This window comes from Atractosteus spatula, chromosome 2 (genome assembly GCF_055471065.1).
Source record: "Atractosteus spatula isolate fAtrSpa1 chromosome 2, fAtrSpa1.hap1, whole genome shotgun sequence".
Classification (NCBI taxonomy): domain Eukaryota; kingdom Metazoa; phylum Chordata; class Actinopteri; order Semionotiformes; family Lepisosteidae; genus Atractosteus; species Atractosteus spatula.
The window spans coordinates 51576048-51598590 of record NC_142707.1 but is presented as its reverse complement, the minus strand read 5'-3'; the positions used below and the strand labels follow the sequence as shown (position 1 = coordinate 51598590).

The following is a 22543-nucleotide window of genomic DNA, read 5'->3' as shown; positions in this document are numbered from 1 at the left end:
GAAAATAGCCAGCAGTCAGTACATTTTTCCTGGATGCTTCTTTGCCCATGCAACCCGACCACACATTTTCTAGGAATAAAAACTGTGAATTTCCTCCACACTCTACTATTCAGCACAGAAAGAAAAACAAAGAAAAAAATCTTTGAGAAACACTGTTACAGCCATAGCAACCAACGACCCCAACAACAGAGCTCAGATGCAATTATGGGCCTATACAGTATTATACTATATACAGTACATTCCTTTGGATTTACTTAAGCAAATTTCTTTGGGTGCTACATATTCGCCTACGTTCTTGATGCAGAGCTGTCTGAAGTAAAGAGCCCAAAACACAACAGAAAAACTAGGGAGGCTCAGGCAGCCCTGGCCCACCAGCAGAAACAAATCGAGCCGCGCAGGGAAAACAAACCACATGGACTAAAAGGTGGCGGTAGAAGGGCGGGGCGAGAGTAATAAGGGTTATTCAAAAGAAAAGGTCACGAGGCTGAATTACTCCACTTGTGTGAAACACCTACGGTCTGCAAATAGCTTGTTCGGTGCTGCCTACTGCAGGTTCCTATACAAATCTACCCACAGGCAACCGACCGGACTGGCCCCCTCAAACAAAGTCTTGTGCCCGTAGCGCTGCTCATTCCACTGGGGGGCTCTGAGCAAGGGGGCGGGGTGTTGGAGCGCGGGCTGCAAAGAACAAGCAGAGGCTAATACGATTCTGAAAGCCCAGAGACGTCTCTGGGTGTAAGTGAGGGAGTGGAGGAGAGAGTGTGAGAATACACAGAAGGGTAAGAAAGGGGGAGCGAAGAGATGGGAACTGACTAATTCCAGGGGAGGTGTGGAAAAGCTAAATCTGTAAATGAATGGAAAGAGTTAGCAAGAGGTTAGTTGATGACTGAGTGCTAGGCCGCCTTCTCCTCCACAAGCGATTATTGATTTTGTTGGTGCCACCACCTGCTCTAGCAGTCAATCAACAACATGGTCCCACATGTGAAACTACGGACTTTGCAGCGCAGCGTAGCGCGGCGAGGATAATGCGATTGATTACTGAGGGATGGAGCTGAGGGAACTGCTGAAGTCTCCAAAGGAAATTGGGCCGGGCTGAGATGAGCAGCCTTGCTTTCAAAGCTCGAGAGGGATACTGGAAAGATGCAGATTTCTTTTTCAAGTCTCTGAATTGTTTGTTTTTTTTTTAAAGAAACTTAATGCAGTTTAAGAAACCACACAAAGGTAAACAGGTCCTTTCATCTGAAAAAATAGTTGGGAATTAATCGGATTAATTTAGTTTAGTTTATTGATCTGAGGCACGGCTCTTTAGCTCCACCAGCTAATTTAGATCTGTAGGCTTTGGGCAGGACACAGCCAACAAAATGCAAGACATGGACTGGAAAAACATTTAAAAACAAATTGTATGATAAATAGACAGTAGCTTTTACAAATGGTAAATTGTACGGCAATTAATAAATATATCAAAGACTGCAAGATGCACATTAGAAGACAAACACTTATCAGTGACATGTTATTAGCCATTAAAAGAGACATCAGAAGATTAATGATTGCATGATTGGTTTGCTTTAAGCCATGACTTCACTTCAGTATTAAACATTACAAAATTAGATGGTACTATATCCCAGGAGCATAACCAGTGTTCTGGACTCATAACTGGAAGACTGTAAAATCAAATCCCAGGCAAGACTCTTGCTGTTGGATCATTGATCAAGGTACCTCACGCAAAATTACATGCCTCCATTTTTTAATCACTTCATCCAATACAGAGTTACAGGGAAGCCATAGTTTACCCTAGCAAGTAATTGGGGCAAGGCAGGGCACACCCTGGATGGTACACCGGTCCATTACAGGACACACACATACACAAACTCAATCGAGGGCCAGTTTTCCCGAAACCGGTGAACCTACAAATATGTCTTCAGACTGTGGGAGGAAACCAGAGCACCCAGCAGAGATCCAATTCTAACCGCTGAACCACCGTGCTGCCCCTGTTATTGAAATTGTTCCAGTAAAATACCCTGCTATATGTAAGTCATTTTGGAGAAAAGTTTCAGCCAAATAAAACAGCATGAGGAGTAGGACAGAAAAATAAGAAAACAGTCCCTTTATAACGGGTGATTCACAGCACCACACTGTATCAGCGGATCAGCATTGCGTTTATGTCATAATTCTTCATGTTCCAGTTCTGCTATTTTCAGTCCTGCAGCTCAATTTCAGACAAAGCATGGATTTTAGAAAAGTAAAAAAAAGATCTCATTCTGCCGTCACATAGAACAAGGTCTTTGGTACATCTTAGACTATTAACAGGGATATACTGTAGGATTTGCACTGATGGTATCTCTAGAGGATGATCATGTAGTACTCATAAAATATAAATTCTCAATACTGAAAATGATTAATTTGGTCACGTTCCTGCATTGAGGTGTAGTGTGCAGATGTTGCCTATTAATCTTTTTTACATTCCATTCTATTATTCCATTTCTATTTCTTGGGGTTGATCTGCACAGGCTCTGCATACAGTGGTTGTGGACCCACTCAATCTACTCTACTACCAGCTAGCTGTGCACTACAGGTCTCTCGCTAACAATTTCAAGAGCTGGACACAAGGAAGGTAGCATCTCAAATCCTAGCCTTTCCTTATTGAGGCAGTACCCAGGAGACATCTGCAATTCACATTATGACGACCAACCAATATAACTCAGTATAAGATTTCAAAATACTAATGCTCCTCTTTAAGTGCTTAAACAAGTTGGTGTAATCAGTGAAATGTTAATCCTCTACATACCTAAAGTGCCTACAAAAGGGTGTGAACTTCTAGGTTGGTTTGTGTTCTTGTACAGGTACAGTATACTTCAGAGCTAAAATGTAATTAGATCTTCAAGAAAGTCTTAATAAATGATGAAGAGAACCTGATTAAAAGTATAACACAAAGACATATACGCATGGATTATTTTACTAGCAATATAAAAGTAAATATCCTAGAGTAAATAAGCAAGTGAACACTTACTGTAGATTCAGTAACTGGTGGCACTGAGCATTTAGAAACTAAATGTGTTCTGTAACTGTTAATAAGTCTACCGCATTGGTTTTTATACCTTTTGGCCCGTTGTTTCTTACAGAACTGCTTCAGGTCGGAGATATTTGAGGTTGTTCTTGCATGAACAGCTCACTTCAGGTTCTGCCACAACATTTTGACTTTGTGCGAAATGCCAAATTTCTTTAATTAGAAGAAGAGATATTCTCTTGTGAGCTCTGCTCGTGAGTTTAAGGATCGCTGTCTTGATGCACGTCTCTCATGTGTCTCTTTTGGCTGGCCTGACATTCTCCTCCAAACTTTGCGGATATAGTCCAATCATGGCTGTGTCAATGATGGGGAGCTGACGAGGTCTCGAGGTAGCAAAGCAGCCTTAAACCATCACACTCAAACCACTACAAGAAAGAGTTTGTTTTCATTACACAAAATGTTTCTCATTGTGACCAAAAAAGTCCATTTTTGACTTGTCTCTCAAGAGAAAACATTCTACCACTAGAACTGTGGATCATCCAGGTGCTCCTTGACAGTCATGGGACTTGTCTGCTGGACTGTGCGTATCCTGAGAGAATGGTGCAGATAAGAATCCCGTTGTACATTTGGCAAATAACTCCTCTATCTACTTCTCCTGGTCACTGTATAAGACTTACACATTTGGTGAAAACCAAACACTGAAAAAAAAACAGTATTGTATACTGGTCCATGAAATGTTTGGAAATTGAAACGGGGCCCACACACTCAAAAAGGTAGGGAATCGATCATATATAATATATAAACATTATCAATCAATGAGTTTTTTTTCCTATTTAATAACTGCAACAAAACATGTTCAATGTCTGCTCTCCTATCCCTATCATCAATCAGGTAATAGAGTTATGCTGCGATACCAGGTGTGATAAGACAGCCTCAAAACCTTTGATATTTTCTATGTTATGAGTGAAAAAGAGCCAGAAGACAACCTGAAAACAATCTGACCTTGGATTAGAGAACACAGTGTAGGGTTTCCCTCTTAGTCACAGCACATGGCTCCGGTCTTTACAGACAACAAGCGGGCAGGGGCATGAAAGGTACTGAGCTTGCCACCAAACCTCCAGGCCTCATCTGGGCATGAGCCATCTCTGCACAATCTCGTGATGCGATCTGCCCCGCAGCTCCATCAGCCTTCATATGACACATTAATGTGATCCTCCGCTGACAGCGCACACCTCATCAACAAAAGGCCTTAATTGCAATTAGGACCCTGATAGCTTTTGCTCACACTGGCAAGTCAGGTGCAAGACAACAAGGCTAAAAGTGACTGGGCAAAACAAGGATGAGAGGTGACAGAGTGCAAATGGAGAGGAGATGGAAGGTTAAATGAAGTGTCTATGTGCCCCATGATTCTCTAATTACAGAACCAAGGAAAGGTCAAGTTAAAATTATAGAGATGTGCAGCTTAATAACGAGATGGCACTCTGCAATGACTCTCATGATAGCCATTTTCTCAGACCCAGATGTGAAATACTCACTGCACACAGCTCAAGCAATGGACCAGTTCAACCAATAGGTCTGAGGTTTACATAAGGCTCTTTATCGTGAACAGGTTACTCCCAAGGTGCTCACGAGCTACTCGAACCTGCCTTCATATGCTGAAATATGCCCTGTACGGCCTGCTCGGGGGTGGAATCAGCCAGTTCTTCCAATATGACACCCACGCCAAGGCTGCTTGACCAGGGCTACAGAGCTGAAGAGGGAAGTGGAGATATCAGATAACACTACAAAGAACCGGATCTGGTCTTGAAGCCAAGAGCAGGGATTTCACTAGTTTTTCAAGATATACACTGTTAATCTCTCACTGTTCTATTCCAATGCTGCACTCAGGACAACATCTGACTTCCAGGAAGACTGCAAGGAGGACCACTTATTCATACAATCACTACTACTCACTAAACTTGGCCAGCTGCCGATTAAAAGTCAGTTATGAAAGAAAAAGCTGTTATTTAACGTCTTAATACAACTATTCATCTAGTAGTTATAGCAATGACTTTACGAGTCCTAAACAAAGTCACAAACTCAAGTCAGAATTTATTGAACTGTACAATTTAATACTGTGCAGAACAATATTAAAAATCAATTAATTATGATATTATCTGCCCTCTTCATTGATTATAAACACATTTTTCCTGCTCCATTGAAAAACTTTCATTAAATAAATATGCAATGAAATATGAAGTTTGACCTGGAGTTTAACAGTTATTTATAACTTGAAATTCTGTGAAACAGCACATCAATGTGTGAGGAGAATACAGTGAAACTTAGCATCGATTTATCGCAATAATGTTACACCGTAACATACTATAATTATAATGAGCATTATAAAGCAAACATAAGAAAGCTGACAAACGAGAGGACATTCGCCATATCTAGCCAGTTTGGCAGTTAGTAGCTAACTGATCCAAGAATCTCATCCAACTGTTTCTTAAAAGATGCCAGGGTATCAGCTTCAACTTAAGGTCTGGGCAGCTTGTTTAAGTCTCCAACAACCCTTTGTGTAGTGAAGTGCCTCTTGTTCTCGGTTTTAAAAAGAGAAAAGTACAAAGAACAAATGTAGTAAAAACTACACAAAATGAACTTTCATGGTACATTTCTTGTGGCATACCAATCCTAGGCAGGCAACAGTGAGCAGTGATGGTCACATCAGGCTTTACTGCATTAATGAAAGGATAAAGGTCTCAGTAAAGTAAGGCTCTGGATAGATGTACATTCCAAAAGAGTTTCCTTGGGCTGGACGAAGGCAAAATAAAATAAAGTAAGAGACTATAAAGGTTGAGCTGCACAAATCTTTTTTGGTCCACAACTACATTTTCTGTGCTTCAGGGCAAAACAATGCCCACGCAGGTTTATGTAACAGTACAGCTTGTTTAAAAATGAAGTACAATCGCCATGCCACCTGCAACGCTGCTGTTAAACGAGTGGGAAAGATCTGAGTGAAAACGAACAAGGGGGAAACAAAGAAAAAAGAGACCCTGCAGGGCAGGCTGAAAGCCAGGCTGTGGTCCTGCCATCTCATACTATTAGAGAAACTGATGAGGATGGTCCTGCCCTGCTAATCAGCCCTCAATCTAAGCAAAAAAAACAGGAGATCCTTTGTATGTGAGCCCAAGACCAGGCTAACATGAAAACGGATAACACACATTTGCAATACAACAGCAGCAGCAAAAAAAAAAAATGACAGCAATCTTTTTTATGCTAAACATCAGAATCTCCAATGCTGCTAACTATGCAGTGACCTCACATGAGGGTTGGCGCTGATTGGAGAACTGGCGCGTCTCTCTGATGTCACCACATGCCTGCAAGATCCCGGGAAGCCGTGGGATTCCCTGTTTGACAGGCACCCCAGTATCTTTGATCACCTCATTGTTAAAGCAGGGGTTAGAGCATTTTTACTTTGTTCATGTTTGGGAGAATACCATAGGAGTGTACTTCCATGGTGCTATGTAACTATAGTGTCTTGTACCAGGCTCTGTAGTCAACTGATCTGACTGGTAGTTAATTATGATTCCACTATCATTTAACAAATAATCATAACGAAATCAGAATCACAAGCAACATGATCTGAAAAGGTGTCTGCACCAGACATCTCCTGCATCTTAAAAGTTTTTGCAAAATGCCTTTGCTTTCCCATTATTAAAGATGAGCCATGTGTATACTGTGAAGGTTATGTTACGTGCATATCATCAAATGTGTATGTAATGTGCTATGTATATAATATATATCTAATGTTATGTGTGTGTTACGTGTATGTATTGTGCATGTTATGCAATGTGTACATTATGTGTACGTATGCAATACAGTACAATACCGGTATACATAATACAATACTGTAAAGCATAGTAAAATACATTTCAACGTAATCCCATTGTAGAGAATATAGTACAAGACAGTACTGTACTGTACAGTCAGTCCAACAGAGTATAACTCAATACAAAATACAGCACAGTACTACGCAATACAGTACAGTATAACACAGTACAATACAGTACAGTACAGCACAATACACTACAGTACAACAAAGGTGTATACAATATAGTACACTACTGTACTGTACAGTACGGTGCAATACTTTACAGTCCAAATACAATTTTACACAAAACAGCACAATATATTACTGTAAATTATGGTTTAATACAGTAAAAGACAATACTATATACACAGTAGTGCAATAAGTGCAGTACAATATAGCTATATACAACACATTACAATATAGTGTAGTGCAGTACAGCACAATGCAATCTGACTGAAATTGGAATGAGGTAACTCATCCTGATCCTGCTTAGCATCTGAACTCATAAACCTCTGGTCTGGAGCCCAGTCTGCCTTAAAAGAGACATTTCCTGAGTGGGATTCGAATGTGGGCTGCAGCAAAGACTGTTCCAAATCCTAACCACTGGCCCACCAGGGATCTGAGATTCACACCAGCTTGAAAAACATGATCTTCTGCCCCATCCCTCTCTTGAAAGAGACAACCAAAGGACTGTGCCTGTGTCTCATCACTGGGCTGCTCCATTAAACTATAGGTCCCTGTTTCAGCTCATCGTTGGTTCAGCAGTTCATTTGCAAACACCATTATTAAGGAGTATACTAATATTACTAAGTACTAGGACTGGAATAGATCATTGTAGTGTGAAAACCGAAGTTGGGTAGTCTCACGTCTCTGTTCTCTTGCCTTCAGCTTTCTTCATTTATTCTGGGTGTGTTTCCAAGATGAATTCAAAACTAATTTAAAAATGGGTCTAGCTAGTGAATTAAGCTCAGGCCGGAGTGGAGTTCTGCAGCAGGATGATGCAAAGACTCAAAACCCACCACAGATTAGCTACTGCTCTGACTAGGGCACTGGAGTCAGAGCAGCAGAATATCTATTGGAAATTGTTGTTTTGCTTTCAGCATGAGTAAAAACAAAGTTTAAAACATAACTAACACAGCCTTCAGTGCTGCATTTCCTCCAAGTCTTCTCTCTCCCGAAGATGGACGAAACTTTTAAAAACATATGCGGGATCTATGACAAGGAACAAGAGGCCCTGAGGCCTTGTAAAACACAGAAACAGAACAGTTCTGGCATAAAAAGGCAAAAGGAAAAACAACAGTAGTAAATGCAAAGGAATTTTTTTTCTTGTTCTTTTATTGTTTGCTTTGCTGGCTGCCGTTTGTTCTCACAGAGCCTCTGTCTTTTTGCCAGGTCGCCCACAATCCCCACTCCCTCCCTACTGCCTTCATGAATCCCACTACCGGCACCACGGTGCCCTGGGCAATGATTAGCTTGTTCCTTTTACCCTGGAGAGGCAGAGGCTCTGAAATTCACTGCTCTCCCTGAAGCAAGGTCAGCCCTCCCAAGAGCAGCAGTGTGCTGTGATAAATAACTGATGCTTCTGTGGTGGACGAAGAATAAAATCAACCAAGCAGCCCATGACCAGACTCACAAGGTACATGAAGTTTAGGACAAAAGAGAGACACAAAAAAGGTTTGTTTTACACATCCATGCTGGTCTAAGGTCAAATACTGGGCCTGCCTGTAGTGTTTACATGCTCAGAGAGTTACTGCTTTCATTTAGTGCGGAAAACTGAAAATTCAGATTACTTGAATAAGAGGGAAGTCATTTCTGTGTTTGTTAAGAAGCTATCAGAAAAGACCATTTATTTTGTAAATCTATGTTGCGTCTCACACTCCTAAAGAGCCTGAGGTAGTGAGTGGTTAAAACCTGTTATTAAATTCAAAGGCCTAAGACCAGGTGTGCATTTGGCAGCTTTTGTTTTTCAATATAAATATACAGCAAGACACATTGAATACTCCTTTCACTGAATGCTTATTTGACATCAGTTGTAAGTAAGAAGCAACTTAATTAGTCATATATAATGCTAATACAAAGCATGATGTGTCATAAGAAATAATTCAATTTTAAAAGCCAAAATGATGACAAACTTGATTAACTACATAAATTCTAAGCAGATTACACAGCACTAACAGAAGCACACTGAATACAATAGACATATCTGTGAGCTTACTCTGAGACTGTCTTCTGCTAATTGAAAAGAAGTCGAGTGCAATTTACACCAATAAGAACAGTAGGGACACTGACACATACCGGGACAGAGGCTCGGAGAACTGCTTTCCCCAAATGCTTGTTTGTCCTCTTGCGTTGAAGTGACGGTGTATTTTTAGTTCTTTCCAAGGAGATATTTGGGGGGGGGTAAATAACCTGTCACCGTGAATCTAGCAGCCTATGTGAGCTGAAAAGTAGGAGAGGATGCCTGGATACAGCCTCTTAACCCAGTGCAACAAGGCACACACTCATAAATAAGTATCAGGAAATATTGTCTCAGAGCAGTGCTACAGGAGCCCAGGAGCCCAGAGGACTTGGAGGGAATGAGCTCAAGAGGTGACACTTAAGTACCACTTTCAACACACCTGCATCTGACTGGCTAGGAAAATAACAGGGCTTCCCATCTGCCTGTTTGAGCTGACTCCTGACCTTACATGCTTAAACAGACATAATGGCATCCAATTACATGCTTTGATGAAGATCAAGTGCCGCACAAGTTTTCAGCTAGCACGTTCTGCTCTTAAGACACATTTAACAGCCAGGAAGAGCCGAACACTTTCCGTCTCGAACTGAGAAGACAATGAGGGGACCTGTACCAGTTACTCAATGTATTAACTGATAATACATTGCAATACATTTATATTTATATCTATAGTTACATCTATATTTATAATCATATGTGTGATACGATTTTCTGTGTACTGTTCTGTTCTAGTTTGTTCTTGTGTGTCCGGACTGTGAGTAACTCTTGTATTGTATTGTATGTATTGTACCATTATTATATAATTCGTTACACTGTGGCTGTGTTGTGTGTGTTAAGCTGCTGTTGCACTGCAATTTCCCTCACGGGATCAATAAAGTATCTATCTATCTATAAAGTCAACTTAGTGGATTTCTTCAGAATCAACAGTGAAACATGAACCAGAGGATGTACTATAAGTGGAAACACCGATGGAAGTGTATTTAAACCCAGAACAGGAGGCACTTCTTTACCCAAGGGTTGTGGGAATGTGGAACAAGCTACCCAGCCATGTTGTTGAAGCCAACACTCTGGCTTCTTTCAAGAAATGGCCGGATGGATAAATACGCTACTAGCTAGCAGAAGGGTTAGATGTGCCGGATGGCCTCCTCTCGTTTGTAACCTTTCTTATGCTCTTAAAAGCAGTCCTTTGAGATTCCTTCTTATTCTTTCATGAATAATGATGAAATACGTAGTGAAATAGTGAATGTAAGCATGTTACAAGCACACGCAATTTGAACTCAACAGGAAATCCTCTGTTTGTTCATATATAATTACACTGGAATAACAGTCACTTGATACAAAGTGCTAGTATGTTCGCGTCTATACTTCACAGTGGGATAGCATGACAAGCTCCAGACATGGGCATGCTTTGGAAAACTGAGGCATGTTTCCAGGTGCCCTGGTGTACACAGGATAAGAGGAAGCTGGCGGTCTGTTTCATGTGGCCTGCTGTGTGCCAGGGCAGGTAAGACAGGCCCCAGTGTCTCTCCGTGCCTGAGTCGGTCAGGGTTCCTAACCCTGCGGCCCCAACAGGAGAGAGGGAGATACAGGACGGGTTGGAAAGATGGACAAATACGCAAATTCTGTGTGAGAAACCGACCTGCAGCTGTGAGCATGGACACTGCCTGTCTCTAGTGGCGTCATTCATTAATTTACTGAATATAATACGTATTGTTATTGGAACTGTACTTGCTTGGACAATGATATTTCTTCAGACTTTAATGAAACATTCATCCACTATCCATCAACCCAACATTGGTCTTGAAAACAATAACATGCACTCATATGTGGGTAGAAGACTCTGAAGTTTATGTTGCAATTTTAACCATTTATTCTTATGACATTAACACCATACCAAATGTACACTGTGTGCTATGTAAGAACATATCAGCCATTTCTTTAAAAAACGCTGGAGGTGGAAACCATACAACACAATTCAGTCTAAATGGTTTCTCATGAATCCCAATGCAGTTTGTGTTGGAGACTAAAAGGACTAAATTCCTGTGCAGTATCAAATGAAATCAGAGATCTGACTTGTATGAATGCTGGATATCTTGCTGCTGGTGTGTCCAAGCTTGGTAAGAATGAATTAGACTACAGCTTTTTCATACCCACACTAGCTTGCTTTTCAAAGATCTTCTGCATTTGAAATTCCTTGCAGTGTAAAGAATTGAAATAATATTCTGGATTCCTGTTGGATGTGAAAGCAGCCGGAAGAGAGAGGGGAAGAGTAAAGTCTTACTGCTCGATGCTGGGGGACAGGTAGAGCTTGGGGAACACCTGAGTGGCTTCAGCATCCTCGAAACTGACGGACAGGAGGGCGACATCCTCTCCCGGGTCCAGAGCCGTGTCCTGTCAACAGAAAAGTAAAGAGTTACTTGGAGAGAGAGACATTATTCTCTGCATGTTACAGAGCAAAGTACCACATTTACTACAGGAGACACAGGGTCTGTTCCCATCCACTCCAACTATGTTAATCACTGTGCTTTAAATATTAATTCACCAACTACAATTATTTGACAGTGACATCTCATCTGCTATCTATGATAGCAGGTGGCAGTCAGACCTATAAGTAGGAGCTATTTAAAGCTCAAAATAGAATAAGAAAAACTGTAGATCAACAATCAAAGCTTCCAGGAAACAGTGTCAGTCAGGGTTTGGGTCAATTCCATTTCCCTTTCTTTTACATTTACAGAACTGGAATTAAAGGGAATCGGTTTTAAAGAGGGAATTAGAATAGAAAAATAGGAGCCTTGCTGAAAATTGACTCCTCATCCTAGGTGCTAATTTAAGACACAAGTAGGGCTGGGCGATATGGCCAAAAACATTATCACGATAAAAAATTTCATATCAGTCGATATCGATAATTATCACGATAAATGTCAAATCATTATTTCTTTTAAGTTTAAAGGCAGATTTTTTCTCCTGAGTGAAAGTTGAAGAAACCAGATAGTTAACTGGTAAATTAAACAACTTTTTATTTTAAGAACACAACAAACACTTGCCAAACAGCAGAAACATTAAACAAATCTGTTAGCTGCCCGGTCTGCAACATGCACACGCACTCGCGCAGTATTTTGTGCACACGCGCAAAGCATAAATTGAACATTTATCACACTTTTGTTAAAATTATATCGAGGAAAATTATATCGTGATAATTATCGTTATCGAATTATCGCCCAGCTCTAGACACAAGGTGGGAATATATATCTCTACATCTCCACAGAAGTCACCAGCTGCCACAGCACACCATGAAGCTACAGCGCCTGGCCGACTCAGAGCTAGGATCATGAACAAGCGCGACTCTGCGATCCCCTTGTTGCCATGAGGAGCGAAGAGCTGTGACTGACGCAGGCTCTGCACCAGGGCCCGGTCAGCGAGTACAGAGCTTGCCTGACTTGTGCGGACTGATCAACGGTGGTAACAAACACGCTGAGAAAGAAGTGACCTACAGTAGGCTAGAAGTTGTGGCGTCAACCGATCAGTGACAGAGGCAAAAAGTCTCTCTCGTCAGAGGAACCTTAAGAGCACGTGTACACCTGCTCCTACTTTCAGCAAGAAGACAAGGCATCCCAAAGCTGTGTAGCTTATCCCATAACTCATACAGATAGCATTGTGAAAAGAAAGGTCTGCACCGCCACTGAATACAATAATCTTGAAACTCTACATGTCAGCTCCTGCCTGCTTTTGGGAGAGGAATCCCTAACAGGTCTGTGAATCACTTTATCCACAGAAGCGACTCACCCCCTTGCTCATGAATGTGGTGCACCAGACCACATGCTGCAAGGTACAGATTACTACAATAGTCTCCGGCTTTTCACAGAATCAGAAGCATTTGGTGGTGTAATACGTTTTGGAGCAAAAACAAAACCTGACAAAAATTTGCCTCGGTGTTTCTGCAAGAGGGGAAGTAAATGCGAAGAGCAGAGAGAAATTGTGTAAGTACGCTTGTGAAGGTCATCAAAATGTTCAAAGGGATATAGTGGTTACAAGTTGGGCATTTCTGCCTGACTTGTTATTGCTCAAAGCTACAAAGTTCAAAAGTGAACTGGAACTCATTATCTTGGCTGTGTGGCATACGCTCATCAGCGCGTATGAAATACAACAGAGCTCACTCTGTTCGACTGTTCAAATGAAGTGCTGTTCAGCTGGTTTGAACTCATTCATTTGTAACTTCATCTTTGCATCAATTTTAATCAAGTAAGATTGATCCACTTCAATCCCACATAATCCTTTACTCTAAAATCCCCAACACACTGGGGGAACAGGCTCTAGGGAGCTCCAGATGTACTTAACTTGAATTCGTATTGGAGCAGGAAGGAAAATTCAGAACAGAAAACAGCCTGCTCAGCTCAGCTGTGCTTGGTCATTTCCTAAACGTTGGAAGGGTAACAAAATGGCCAAATCCTATGGCACAAAACATGCTGATTCAAGAGCTACCGACAGAAACCACAAAATAGCATTACTTGTAGTCATAGCTCCTTTTTTTCTTGCAAAAGCATCTGCAAAAGCATCTTTCAAACAGTCTCGGGCCACAAAACATTATTTGCCAAGAGCTGTTTCAGAGATTTATATCCAAACATAACCTTTAACTGAAAGTTTAGTTTAGACGTAGCATTTCTGGAGGTTTATAACCATGCATTTCAGCTCCCACCTTCTTGGGGCTGATAATTCTTCTCACCCTGTCTGCCGAAACTGTTACTGCGGTGCAGTGGCAAGATTTTTTACAGCCCAGGACAGCAGTCCTGGGCTCCTGAAGTTAATAAGAACTTCGGCGGAATATGGGCAAACGTGAACGCAGAGTTCTTCATGAGGAGTGCAGCCAAGGATAACCTGTGCAAGACTGCAGTTGACAGACATCTGAGGATTATTTTTTCCGGAATAAAATGGCCTTATTATAGGAGTGTGAAGGGCTGATGACAGGCGGCTGTGCGTCTTAGAGAGATGTCTGAAGGAGTTTACGTTAATGGCAGGGCTCAGTCTGTCGGCAGAATCTGGGCCTGGGGGTAGGAACGCACAAATCCTTGACTTTAAAACAGCACATTATCCATCTGAAAAATCCCCCCAGGACTTCTGTACGCGTCTTCCAGCACAGAAAACATATTACCTTCACAGTAAATCCGGTTTGCCTTTTATGTGCATTTCCATCTTCGCTGTCAGAGGAGGGTGTGTGCCGTGCCGTGTGTGTCCGCTGATTTAATCAATTCACGTCAATACAATGAAAATCTGCATGAGCACTCCTGGCAGCTACATTCACCGCTGTGCTCCATTGGTGAAATGCAGAAACAAAGGGCGAATGCACCGAAACGTGATTGCGGAGAAGGGCTACAGGGGGATCTATAGGTAATTTTATAGCAGAGTGTTTTTTGATGTCAGCTGCTGCACTGACACAGAAAAGTTCTGTGGACATTTTTAATTTTACGACGTAGTCATCACTCTAATGGCCTGCCGCATTCCCAGAATAGGCTAATGCAGCTCAGGGTCGGGTTAAGACAGTCTACCCTGGATGAGTCTGTGTAGGTCAGTCTCCTCCTGAATATTAGTCTGTATGACAAGAAAATGAGAAAGGCTGCAAATGAAAGGAGCACAAGTGGCCTATTTAGATTGTGTACTTTAGACTATGGATGTATTTCCAATTTAACTGAAGAAATGTCAGCCCTAATGAGACCACAGTATTACCATATCGCAACCATTCATCCCAAAACTGCCATTTTTGGATAGCTATTCCTCAGCCTCAGGTCACCCCAAAAAGACAGCACTGTCTGAACAGTGATGAGCACAGACTGCCTGGACAGCTACAGGAAACTTTCAGAACAGTAATCTCCAACCATAAGGTATGCTGGGCTGGGCTACTCCTTCTGAAAACAAAATAGTAACAGATAACTACCCAACTACCAGGCAGGCTAGATGGGCCAAGTGGCCACCTCTCATAGATGGGCATTCCTACAGGATTTATACAGGATTACAACAGGCTGAGGACAGGGGCCGTTTATACTGTACAGCAGATGGGAAGACACCTTTGTTACTTGTATACTGATGGGAAAGAATGACTGTCCTTTCAACAGATACCTTGCCTCCTTTGTGCATGAACTGAAGTATTTCTCTCCTGTCTGCAGACAGAACTGAGACAGCAACAACAGTATTACTGCTACTACCAACACTAATAATAGCAGTTCATTCAATGCTACAAATCGGAAAACTGCCTATCCTGGTCTCAGTACAATACAAGGGATTAATCATTTCTGGGTTTGATGCAAATGAAACAAGTATCTGTGATTTTGGATAACCCTTGTTTCCATCACTGGCAGCAGAACAGGGCGCCGAGGACAAAAACACAATGCATTATAGAGGGCACTGTCCTTTCCAGTACGAGTGCAGCAGTGCAGGACGGGCCCTGCGCCGGGAGGGGCTGCGGGTCTTACCGAGCGCCCTTGCAGAAGAAGGTCATGCCCTGCAGGATTCCGATTAGAACGGGATACGGAATCTGCCGGGTCGGATCTGCCAGGGAAGCTGTGATGGGGGTTGCGGGCCACAAGAGGAAGGCTCTGTGGGGGCACGGCTGACACGCACACAGGGCTCTGTACTGGCAGTACAAAGACGGAGAGCGATGGGGTGGTCATGGGGACGGGGAGGGGGGTGCAGCCCCCGACAGCAGACAGAGCTTGTTACTGGTCTGAGCTTTCCACCACTCCAGGACATGCCAGGCTGCATCACAGAGCCATCTAACATGCAACCACTGCCCCTGGAGCCGTGTGACACAGGGAGCCTTCTCTTCTTTCTTAAGAATTTTGTGAACACCAGAAAATGATCCTTTCTTGCTGTACAGGAAGATGGCATTTCCTTTTCAGAAGGAACGAAACGCAGTATGGAGATTACATCTGGCACAGCGGTGTAATGGAAGTCCACAGTATTCAGAGGCTCTCAGGGGGGTGTGGTTTTGTCTGGTACAATGTCCTATCTGAACCCAATGATCTTGTAGTGTGACAGTTCCCAGTACGGCTGCACTCTTACTGTGGTACTGTACTTGCTCTTATTTCAGCCCAGCTCCCTGTGGCAGTGAGGCTGTGATTCCCAGCACGACCAGTCACAGGTATGATCAAAGAGGGGTGAGGTTCCCTGTGCTACACTGCTTGACTAGGTGGCAGCATCTGAGGGACTCTCCCCATCACTCCCACAGCAGCAATGACTAGAATTTAAAACTAGTAAAACCCAATATTAAAAAAGACCATTAATAGGCTAACACAGACTTTCTGCACTGTCTGAAGTATGACAGACTACTAAGAAAGTTACACATGAGATAGTACTCATAGTCTGAGATGTGTACTGATCATTGACTAATTACCAATTACAGATAACAGATGAGGAATAATTCTTCAGAATTAACTGCGAAGCAACAAGCAGAGAGCACAAGTGGAAACTATGTAGAAGAGCATTTAAATTTAGGAATGGAAGGCACTTTTTTACTCAAAGGGTGGTGGGAGTCTGTAACAAGCTGCCAGGCCATATTGCTGAGGCCAGTACTCAGGCTTCTTTCAAGAAGATGGGAACAGGCTACTTGGGCTGAAAAGTCTCTCTCCTCTGTTTTTAATCTTTCTTGTGTTCTTCAGCTGAAGAACAATTCTGTGTGACAATTAATGAAATAATAAGACATCCAGGGTTACTGATGGTTCCCCACGAAAGCAGAGCTCCCAGTTAATCATTTGTCAGTACAAGGAGGGGGTAGGACAGCCCTGACTACTACTACAACCCCTAGGCTGAGGCTGACAGATTGGCCAGGTTCTGCAAAGCGACAGCTGTCTGCTCTGCTAACGACTGCTAAACAAAAAGAAGAAGAATAGATACTTATGTAAGACAAGGAACATATGCCCCTACATGCGCCTAAGAAGATGCTATCCAAATGTCAGACCTCCCCTTTCATCATTACATGACAAACAGCATGTTTTTGTTTTTCTTTGTAACAAGTTTTGCTAAGTCTTGACTCTCAATTTGCCAACTTTGATCTAGGTCATTCGAGACCATCATTGTCACAGAGTATTTACACAGACAGAGGGAGAGAAAGGAGTTTTTTCTGAACTCCACCACCTCACTTTGTGAAGACAAATCTGAACGTGCCATGTTCTGCACTGTGTTTATCTGACAGCGCATATTTCCCTCGGTTTTAACACACCAAGTACATTCCTTTTACTATGAGGGCTGAAAATGACTCCACCAAGGTCCTCAGTAGCAAACATGCATTATTCTGCTGTGGGTGGACTTTTAATCACCTTCTGTAAAATCAAATGACTGATATTTGAAAGACTGAACAGTGGCCGATTGGGCCAGTCCAGGGGGATGAAAGCCTTATCAACATGTACAGTATCTAGTCACAAGCATAAGAGCATATCAAAATGTTATGCCTAAAAGAGAAATGCTGCATAGAGAAGAGTACAGACCAGATACATGAGACACATACATCGCTGCTCATGTTAAAGATTTGTTTTTTTAAATGCAGCACAAATATTGGAATGAAACTTGCAGACTATGTACTTTCTTTAGAATAGAAAACATAAGGGGAGCTTATAGACAAACAAACAGAGGTTAATTCCAATCTGAAATGTTGAAGAGAAACATTTAAGAAAATAAATAAGAAATAAGAAATAAATAAGAAACAAACAAAAGACTTATTTGAAACAACTTCATCATTTCATACAGAATGTTTCTACACTTCCTGGGCATGAACAGCACTCCTGTTGTGGACCTTGACGTTTTTTCCCGTTTAAATTGCGAAACAGCTTGCAACACCTTTCCAAAGTGAAAGACAGAGAGCCCGGGGGTGCACTGGTGTATCAAGAGCATCTCCTCTGGTGTCCGAGCAGGGCAACAGTGGAGATCTCCATGGCAACCTTCCACCTCTTCAGTCAGTGCACAACTAGTACTGGAGACCACTACAGTCACAGAGCCCCCCCTCTCACCCACTGTCTGCATGAGCGCCCACTTCCTACTTCACCTGAATGTGAGCGAGTCTCACCTGAATTCGCACCAGAATCCAATGACATTTCATTTTTTTTTGTGTAAAGTGAAGTGAACTTCAAAAGTGAAGTTTTAAATTTATTCAGAGCCAGCACACAATTTGCTAACCACGAGACTGTTATTTCACGTTGACGTCTTCAATTTTTTAAAGCTGCCGCAGTTAAAGCATGAGAAGTCATTGGCTATTATTAAGGTATTCCATTTACAAGAGCTTACGCAGATATTTCTAATGAAATACCTCAGGGAGTAAATGGAGAAAAAGCAGTCTTAACAGCCAGGATATGTAGAGGAGAGAAAACTTTTCTGTCCTCCAGTCCAGATTAAGGCTTACAGATCAGATACAATTAATTTGTGTAAAAGGCAGGAGGCTATTCACCTCCTAAGGTCAATGTATGAATTCCTTCGGTCGGGTTCACATTGGCTTGCCTGCCACCACAATGCAATACAACCATTGCAAACAACTGTCGTGTCGGCAACAGAACAGGAGCCCTGTTATAACACTAAATACACCAAGTTCAAACACCTAGTTCCACAGAAGTACAGCTTCCCTTGTCATAAGAGCACTAATGAATAGCTCAGTGGCCCTGAAGAGTGAGATAACCGACCAGGAGGAATGGCGATCCGCAGTGTCTAGCCTGCTCCTTGTTTGCTGTCCGCCTTCGTGCAGCACGAAAGACTTTTTCCACAGCAGATTAGTGATTGTACACACTGGATTACCAAGATCCGCCCTATTTCCATGATCCACAGCCAAAAACACGGGCAGGAGGCTGGGAAAGCAGGCTGTTCTGAAAGGGAGGAGAGTACGCAGCACAGAGTTGGAACACATGTGGAAGTGCAGTTAAAACTGCCATCGGGAGCCACCTCTTTACAGCCATGATGGCGATACCCTGGCCTCTTTCAGGAAGCAGCCGGATGAGATCCTCAGATTAATTAGCGGCTCACCATTTAACGGGTTAGATGAGCCGAATGTCCTCTTCTTATTTGTGACCTTTCTCGTGTTCTTATGTGTGGGCCCAGGGAAGACTCCACAGGGCTGGGGTGCCACTCAGACAGGCATTGGCCAATCACAACAGGCTCAGCTGCTGAAGCTGAGTTCAGGTGGGGGTGTAGATGTGTATACATGCACAACCTCTGAGTCTGAGTGGCAGAGCTCTTCATCATATACAGGAGCTTTGAATGTACAGACCTCGAAAGCAAAACAGAGCACCATACTTTGACATTGAACAGAACAGTTTCTTTCTGCTAGAACACCAACATTTTTTCAGAGTTTATGTAATAAGTTTGGACTTTTGGTTTGTTCCAGGAGCAGCAGAGACCCAAATAAAAGATGCTTACTAATTAAATGAAATCCACTGAATTCAAATTAGGTAGTAATAGCCGAAGGACAGTGTAGTGGCTGGGTACTTCTATAACGACATGGCTGAATGTTTAGAAAAGGCTACAAAGGAAAACGGCATTCTGACTCACCAGAATCTCTTAAGAAACAGCTTGATGAGGTTTCTTGGATCATGGAGATTGAACAACCAGACAGGATTTATCCTTCTGCCATTTTTCCAACCTTCCTCATGGTCTTTCTCATCACAAGAGGAATGCTTTGCTCTCTGGGGCCACTGTATCCAGGATGCCCGAGCCTGGCATCGCGGATATCTATTGGCTCTGCAGGATGTGAGTCATGATGTCCTGGAAGAGTCCTTCCCTCAGGAATACAGAGTAGGCTGTGGACAGGTGGCAGAGCCTGTACCTCTCCCTCCCCTGCTAAATTCCAACTCTTCTCACAGTCTGGCTCACATCCCTTCGGCACTCTTCTCACCGACAATTGCCTCTGCTCCATTTAACCCGACGGAAATTTGCTGCACTTTTTCTCTGACACTGCTTTGCCTCATTTACACCTCCCTGTGGGCCCCCTATGAAAGAGCCTTTGGTTAATTAGCTTTCTGAACCTCACAAACCCCGGGTGTCAACATCCCTTGCCCCTGTTTGAAAAGGGGCAGGGATGGGTGGAGACTTTAATCCGCTGTGCTCATGCCAATGACAGGCGGAGCTGTGTTGATGTGACTTCAGCGTAAGCAAAGCGGATTGAAGTTTGCAACTGAAGATGGTAGGCACTTTAGCAGAGGGAACATTCTCTTCCCGAGAAACTCAACTACAACTAAGCGGTAAATTTGTGGCTTAACGAAGAGACCCTGCTGTCAGACACTCCGCTGGGTCCTGCTGGAGAGGTAATGCAATGGCATGCATTTCTCAGTTTTGTAAAAACCACAAGCAGGACGCCGACTAGCTCTCTGAATCACAAATAAAGGCAGTGAAATGTGTCAATGCAATGTTGTGTTTAGTCATGTGGATTGGTGGACCTGTGTGTTGAGGATGCCCTTGAACCATGTAGTAAAACAGCCTCTGTGCTGTATGCAGGTTCTGAAACATCCCTTCCACAGACACAAGTCTTGGCTTATCTCCGTTATTTACAGAGAAAAACAAAAAACATGTGCAGGCTGTTTCCATAAGCATACTTAGTTGAAAAATAAAAGAGAATATAACCTCCACTGTAATGTGATATGTTTGTAGTGTGGTTTTTGAAACCATGCAGTACAGAAAGCCTCTTTCCGAAGTCATCATTGACAACGAGGCTTTGTTCAGGACCGCCACTCTGGGTGAGCCAGATCCTAGCCAGTGTGAAGAACTTGATCATAAAACACAACAGGGCTTGAGCTCTCCTCTCATCCCTGGTTTCAGTGATCTCCCAGCCTCTCCTCGCTTCCCTGACTCTACCTCTTTCCATCCCTGTTTCACATGGAGTGCCGCTCCAGGGCAATGCTGACTACGTTCTCTGCCAGACTGAGAAAGTTACTGGAAGTGAGAGTGCTGGAGTGTGACTCAGAAGTCGGGCCTTTAATGGCTCTGATGAAATGCGCTGGCACCCTGTGTGGGACTGCTCCTGCCCTCTTTTTACTGCCTCTGAAGAGGGCAGCATGACTGGGCAACGAAGCCCAAATTCATTGGGCACAGCAGGAAAGCTGGGGGATCTTCCTGCGTCATAGCTTTCCACTATTAAAACACGGTTAACACTACCATCTGTGAGGTACTGGGTCCAAGAGCACGCAATGCATCTTATTAGCTGGTGAGCAACCCTGGCTCAAATATCTATTATCTCAGGTTCATGAGACATTTGGAAGGTTTATTGCAGGATTACATTAAAGGACTTTGATGGCTACTTGCATTCTACCTTTAATGAATAAGCCAATTAGCACATTATTAAAATCACACATTAAGCTCACACATACAGTACACTTCATTATAGAGCATGGCATTTACAAAAACAAAACAATGCACAGCTCTGGTGTTTGCCACGTGTACTCAATTAGAAATGAACTTAACTGGCATGTGTTTAATTTACATTTCAAAGAGGAAATCCAACTGGAATTCATTCTTCATAGGACCTAGCTCGATAATGAAAAAGAGAAGTCAATTTCAGCAAAAATAAGGGTGACTTAAACAGTCAGGTTGAGCACTTATTAACAAGAAATTTTGCTGTAATTGAACAACCTCTCTAATCTTACGTTCCTCTGAGCTTTTTAAGTGTCAAGTTATTGAATGCTGTGTTTCTGTTTTATTAACAGGATTTAAAGAAAGGAAGTACTGCCAAGGAAGTTTAAAAAAGGCAAAGACACCATCAACTTATCCTGCCAAAAAAAAAACAATTTCTATACATCTCCAAAGGAGCACCCTCCAGGCCTTTTCAGAACATTTAAGTCACTGTGAATCATGGGTACAAACATTAATTAACCCTTACTACCACAATGCTTGGAAGACAAAGCAGTCATGCTCATGACATAAGTAATATGTAGTTCTAATAATAATAAATTCCATACACTTATATGCATTTCTGGACACTCCCCACGCTTTACAGTTAACGGGGACTCCTCTTCACCACCACCAGTGTGTAGCCCCACCTCGATGTTGCGATGGCGGCCACAGTGCACCAGTACTCTCACCACACACCAGCTCTCAGTGGGGAGGAGAGCAGAGTGATGAAGCCAGTTCAGAGATGGGGATTATTAGGAGGCCATGAGGTGTAATCTGCCAGGACACCAGGGTTAACACCCCTAGTCGAAAGATATTTTCTCTCTTCTTCCAAGGAGAAGAGAATTAATATTTATACCCCCAAAAAACGATATCCAGTCCAGAGGAGCTGTCTAATGAGGGAATCCCTGCTTGCACAGCACATACGAGGTGGCAGAGTTTTATTTCTATTGTAGCACTATACAATGTTGTTTCTTTCAGCTTTATGTTACTATTATAATGCCTGTTACGCTCTCCTTGCAGTCCACATGACACGTTGTATCGCTTGAGTAGCAAACCACTGGAGAGAGTAGTGCAGTGCGGTCAGTGTGTTTCTAAGCATGGTATT

At 42.6% G+C, this 22543-nt stretch overlaps 1 protein-coding gene across 1 annotated transcript in view; it reads right to left on the bottom strand.

The window, feature by feature from the left end:
• babam2 (BRISC and BRCA1 A complex member 2) overlaps positions 1-22543 on the bottom strand; it is a 114058-nt gene that overhangs the window by 20961 nt on the left and 70554 nt on the right. Inside the window, exon 7 of the mRNA XM_088931471.1 lies at positions 11372-11481. Coding sequence (XP_088787597.1) covers positions 11372-11481 — 110 coding nt within the window. The remainder of the gene's footprint in view (positions 1-11371; positions 11482-22543) is intronic.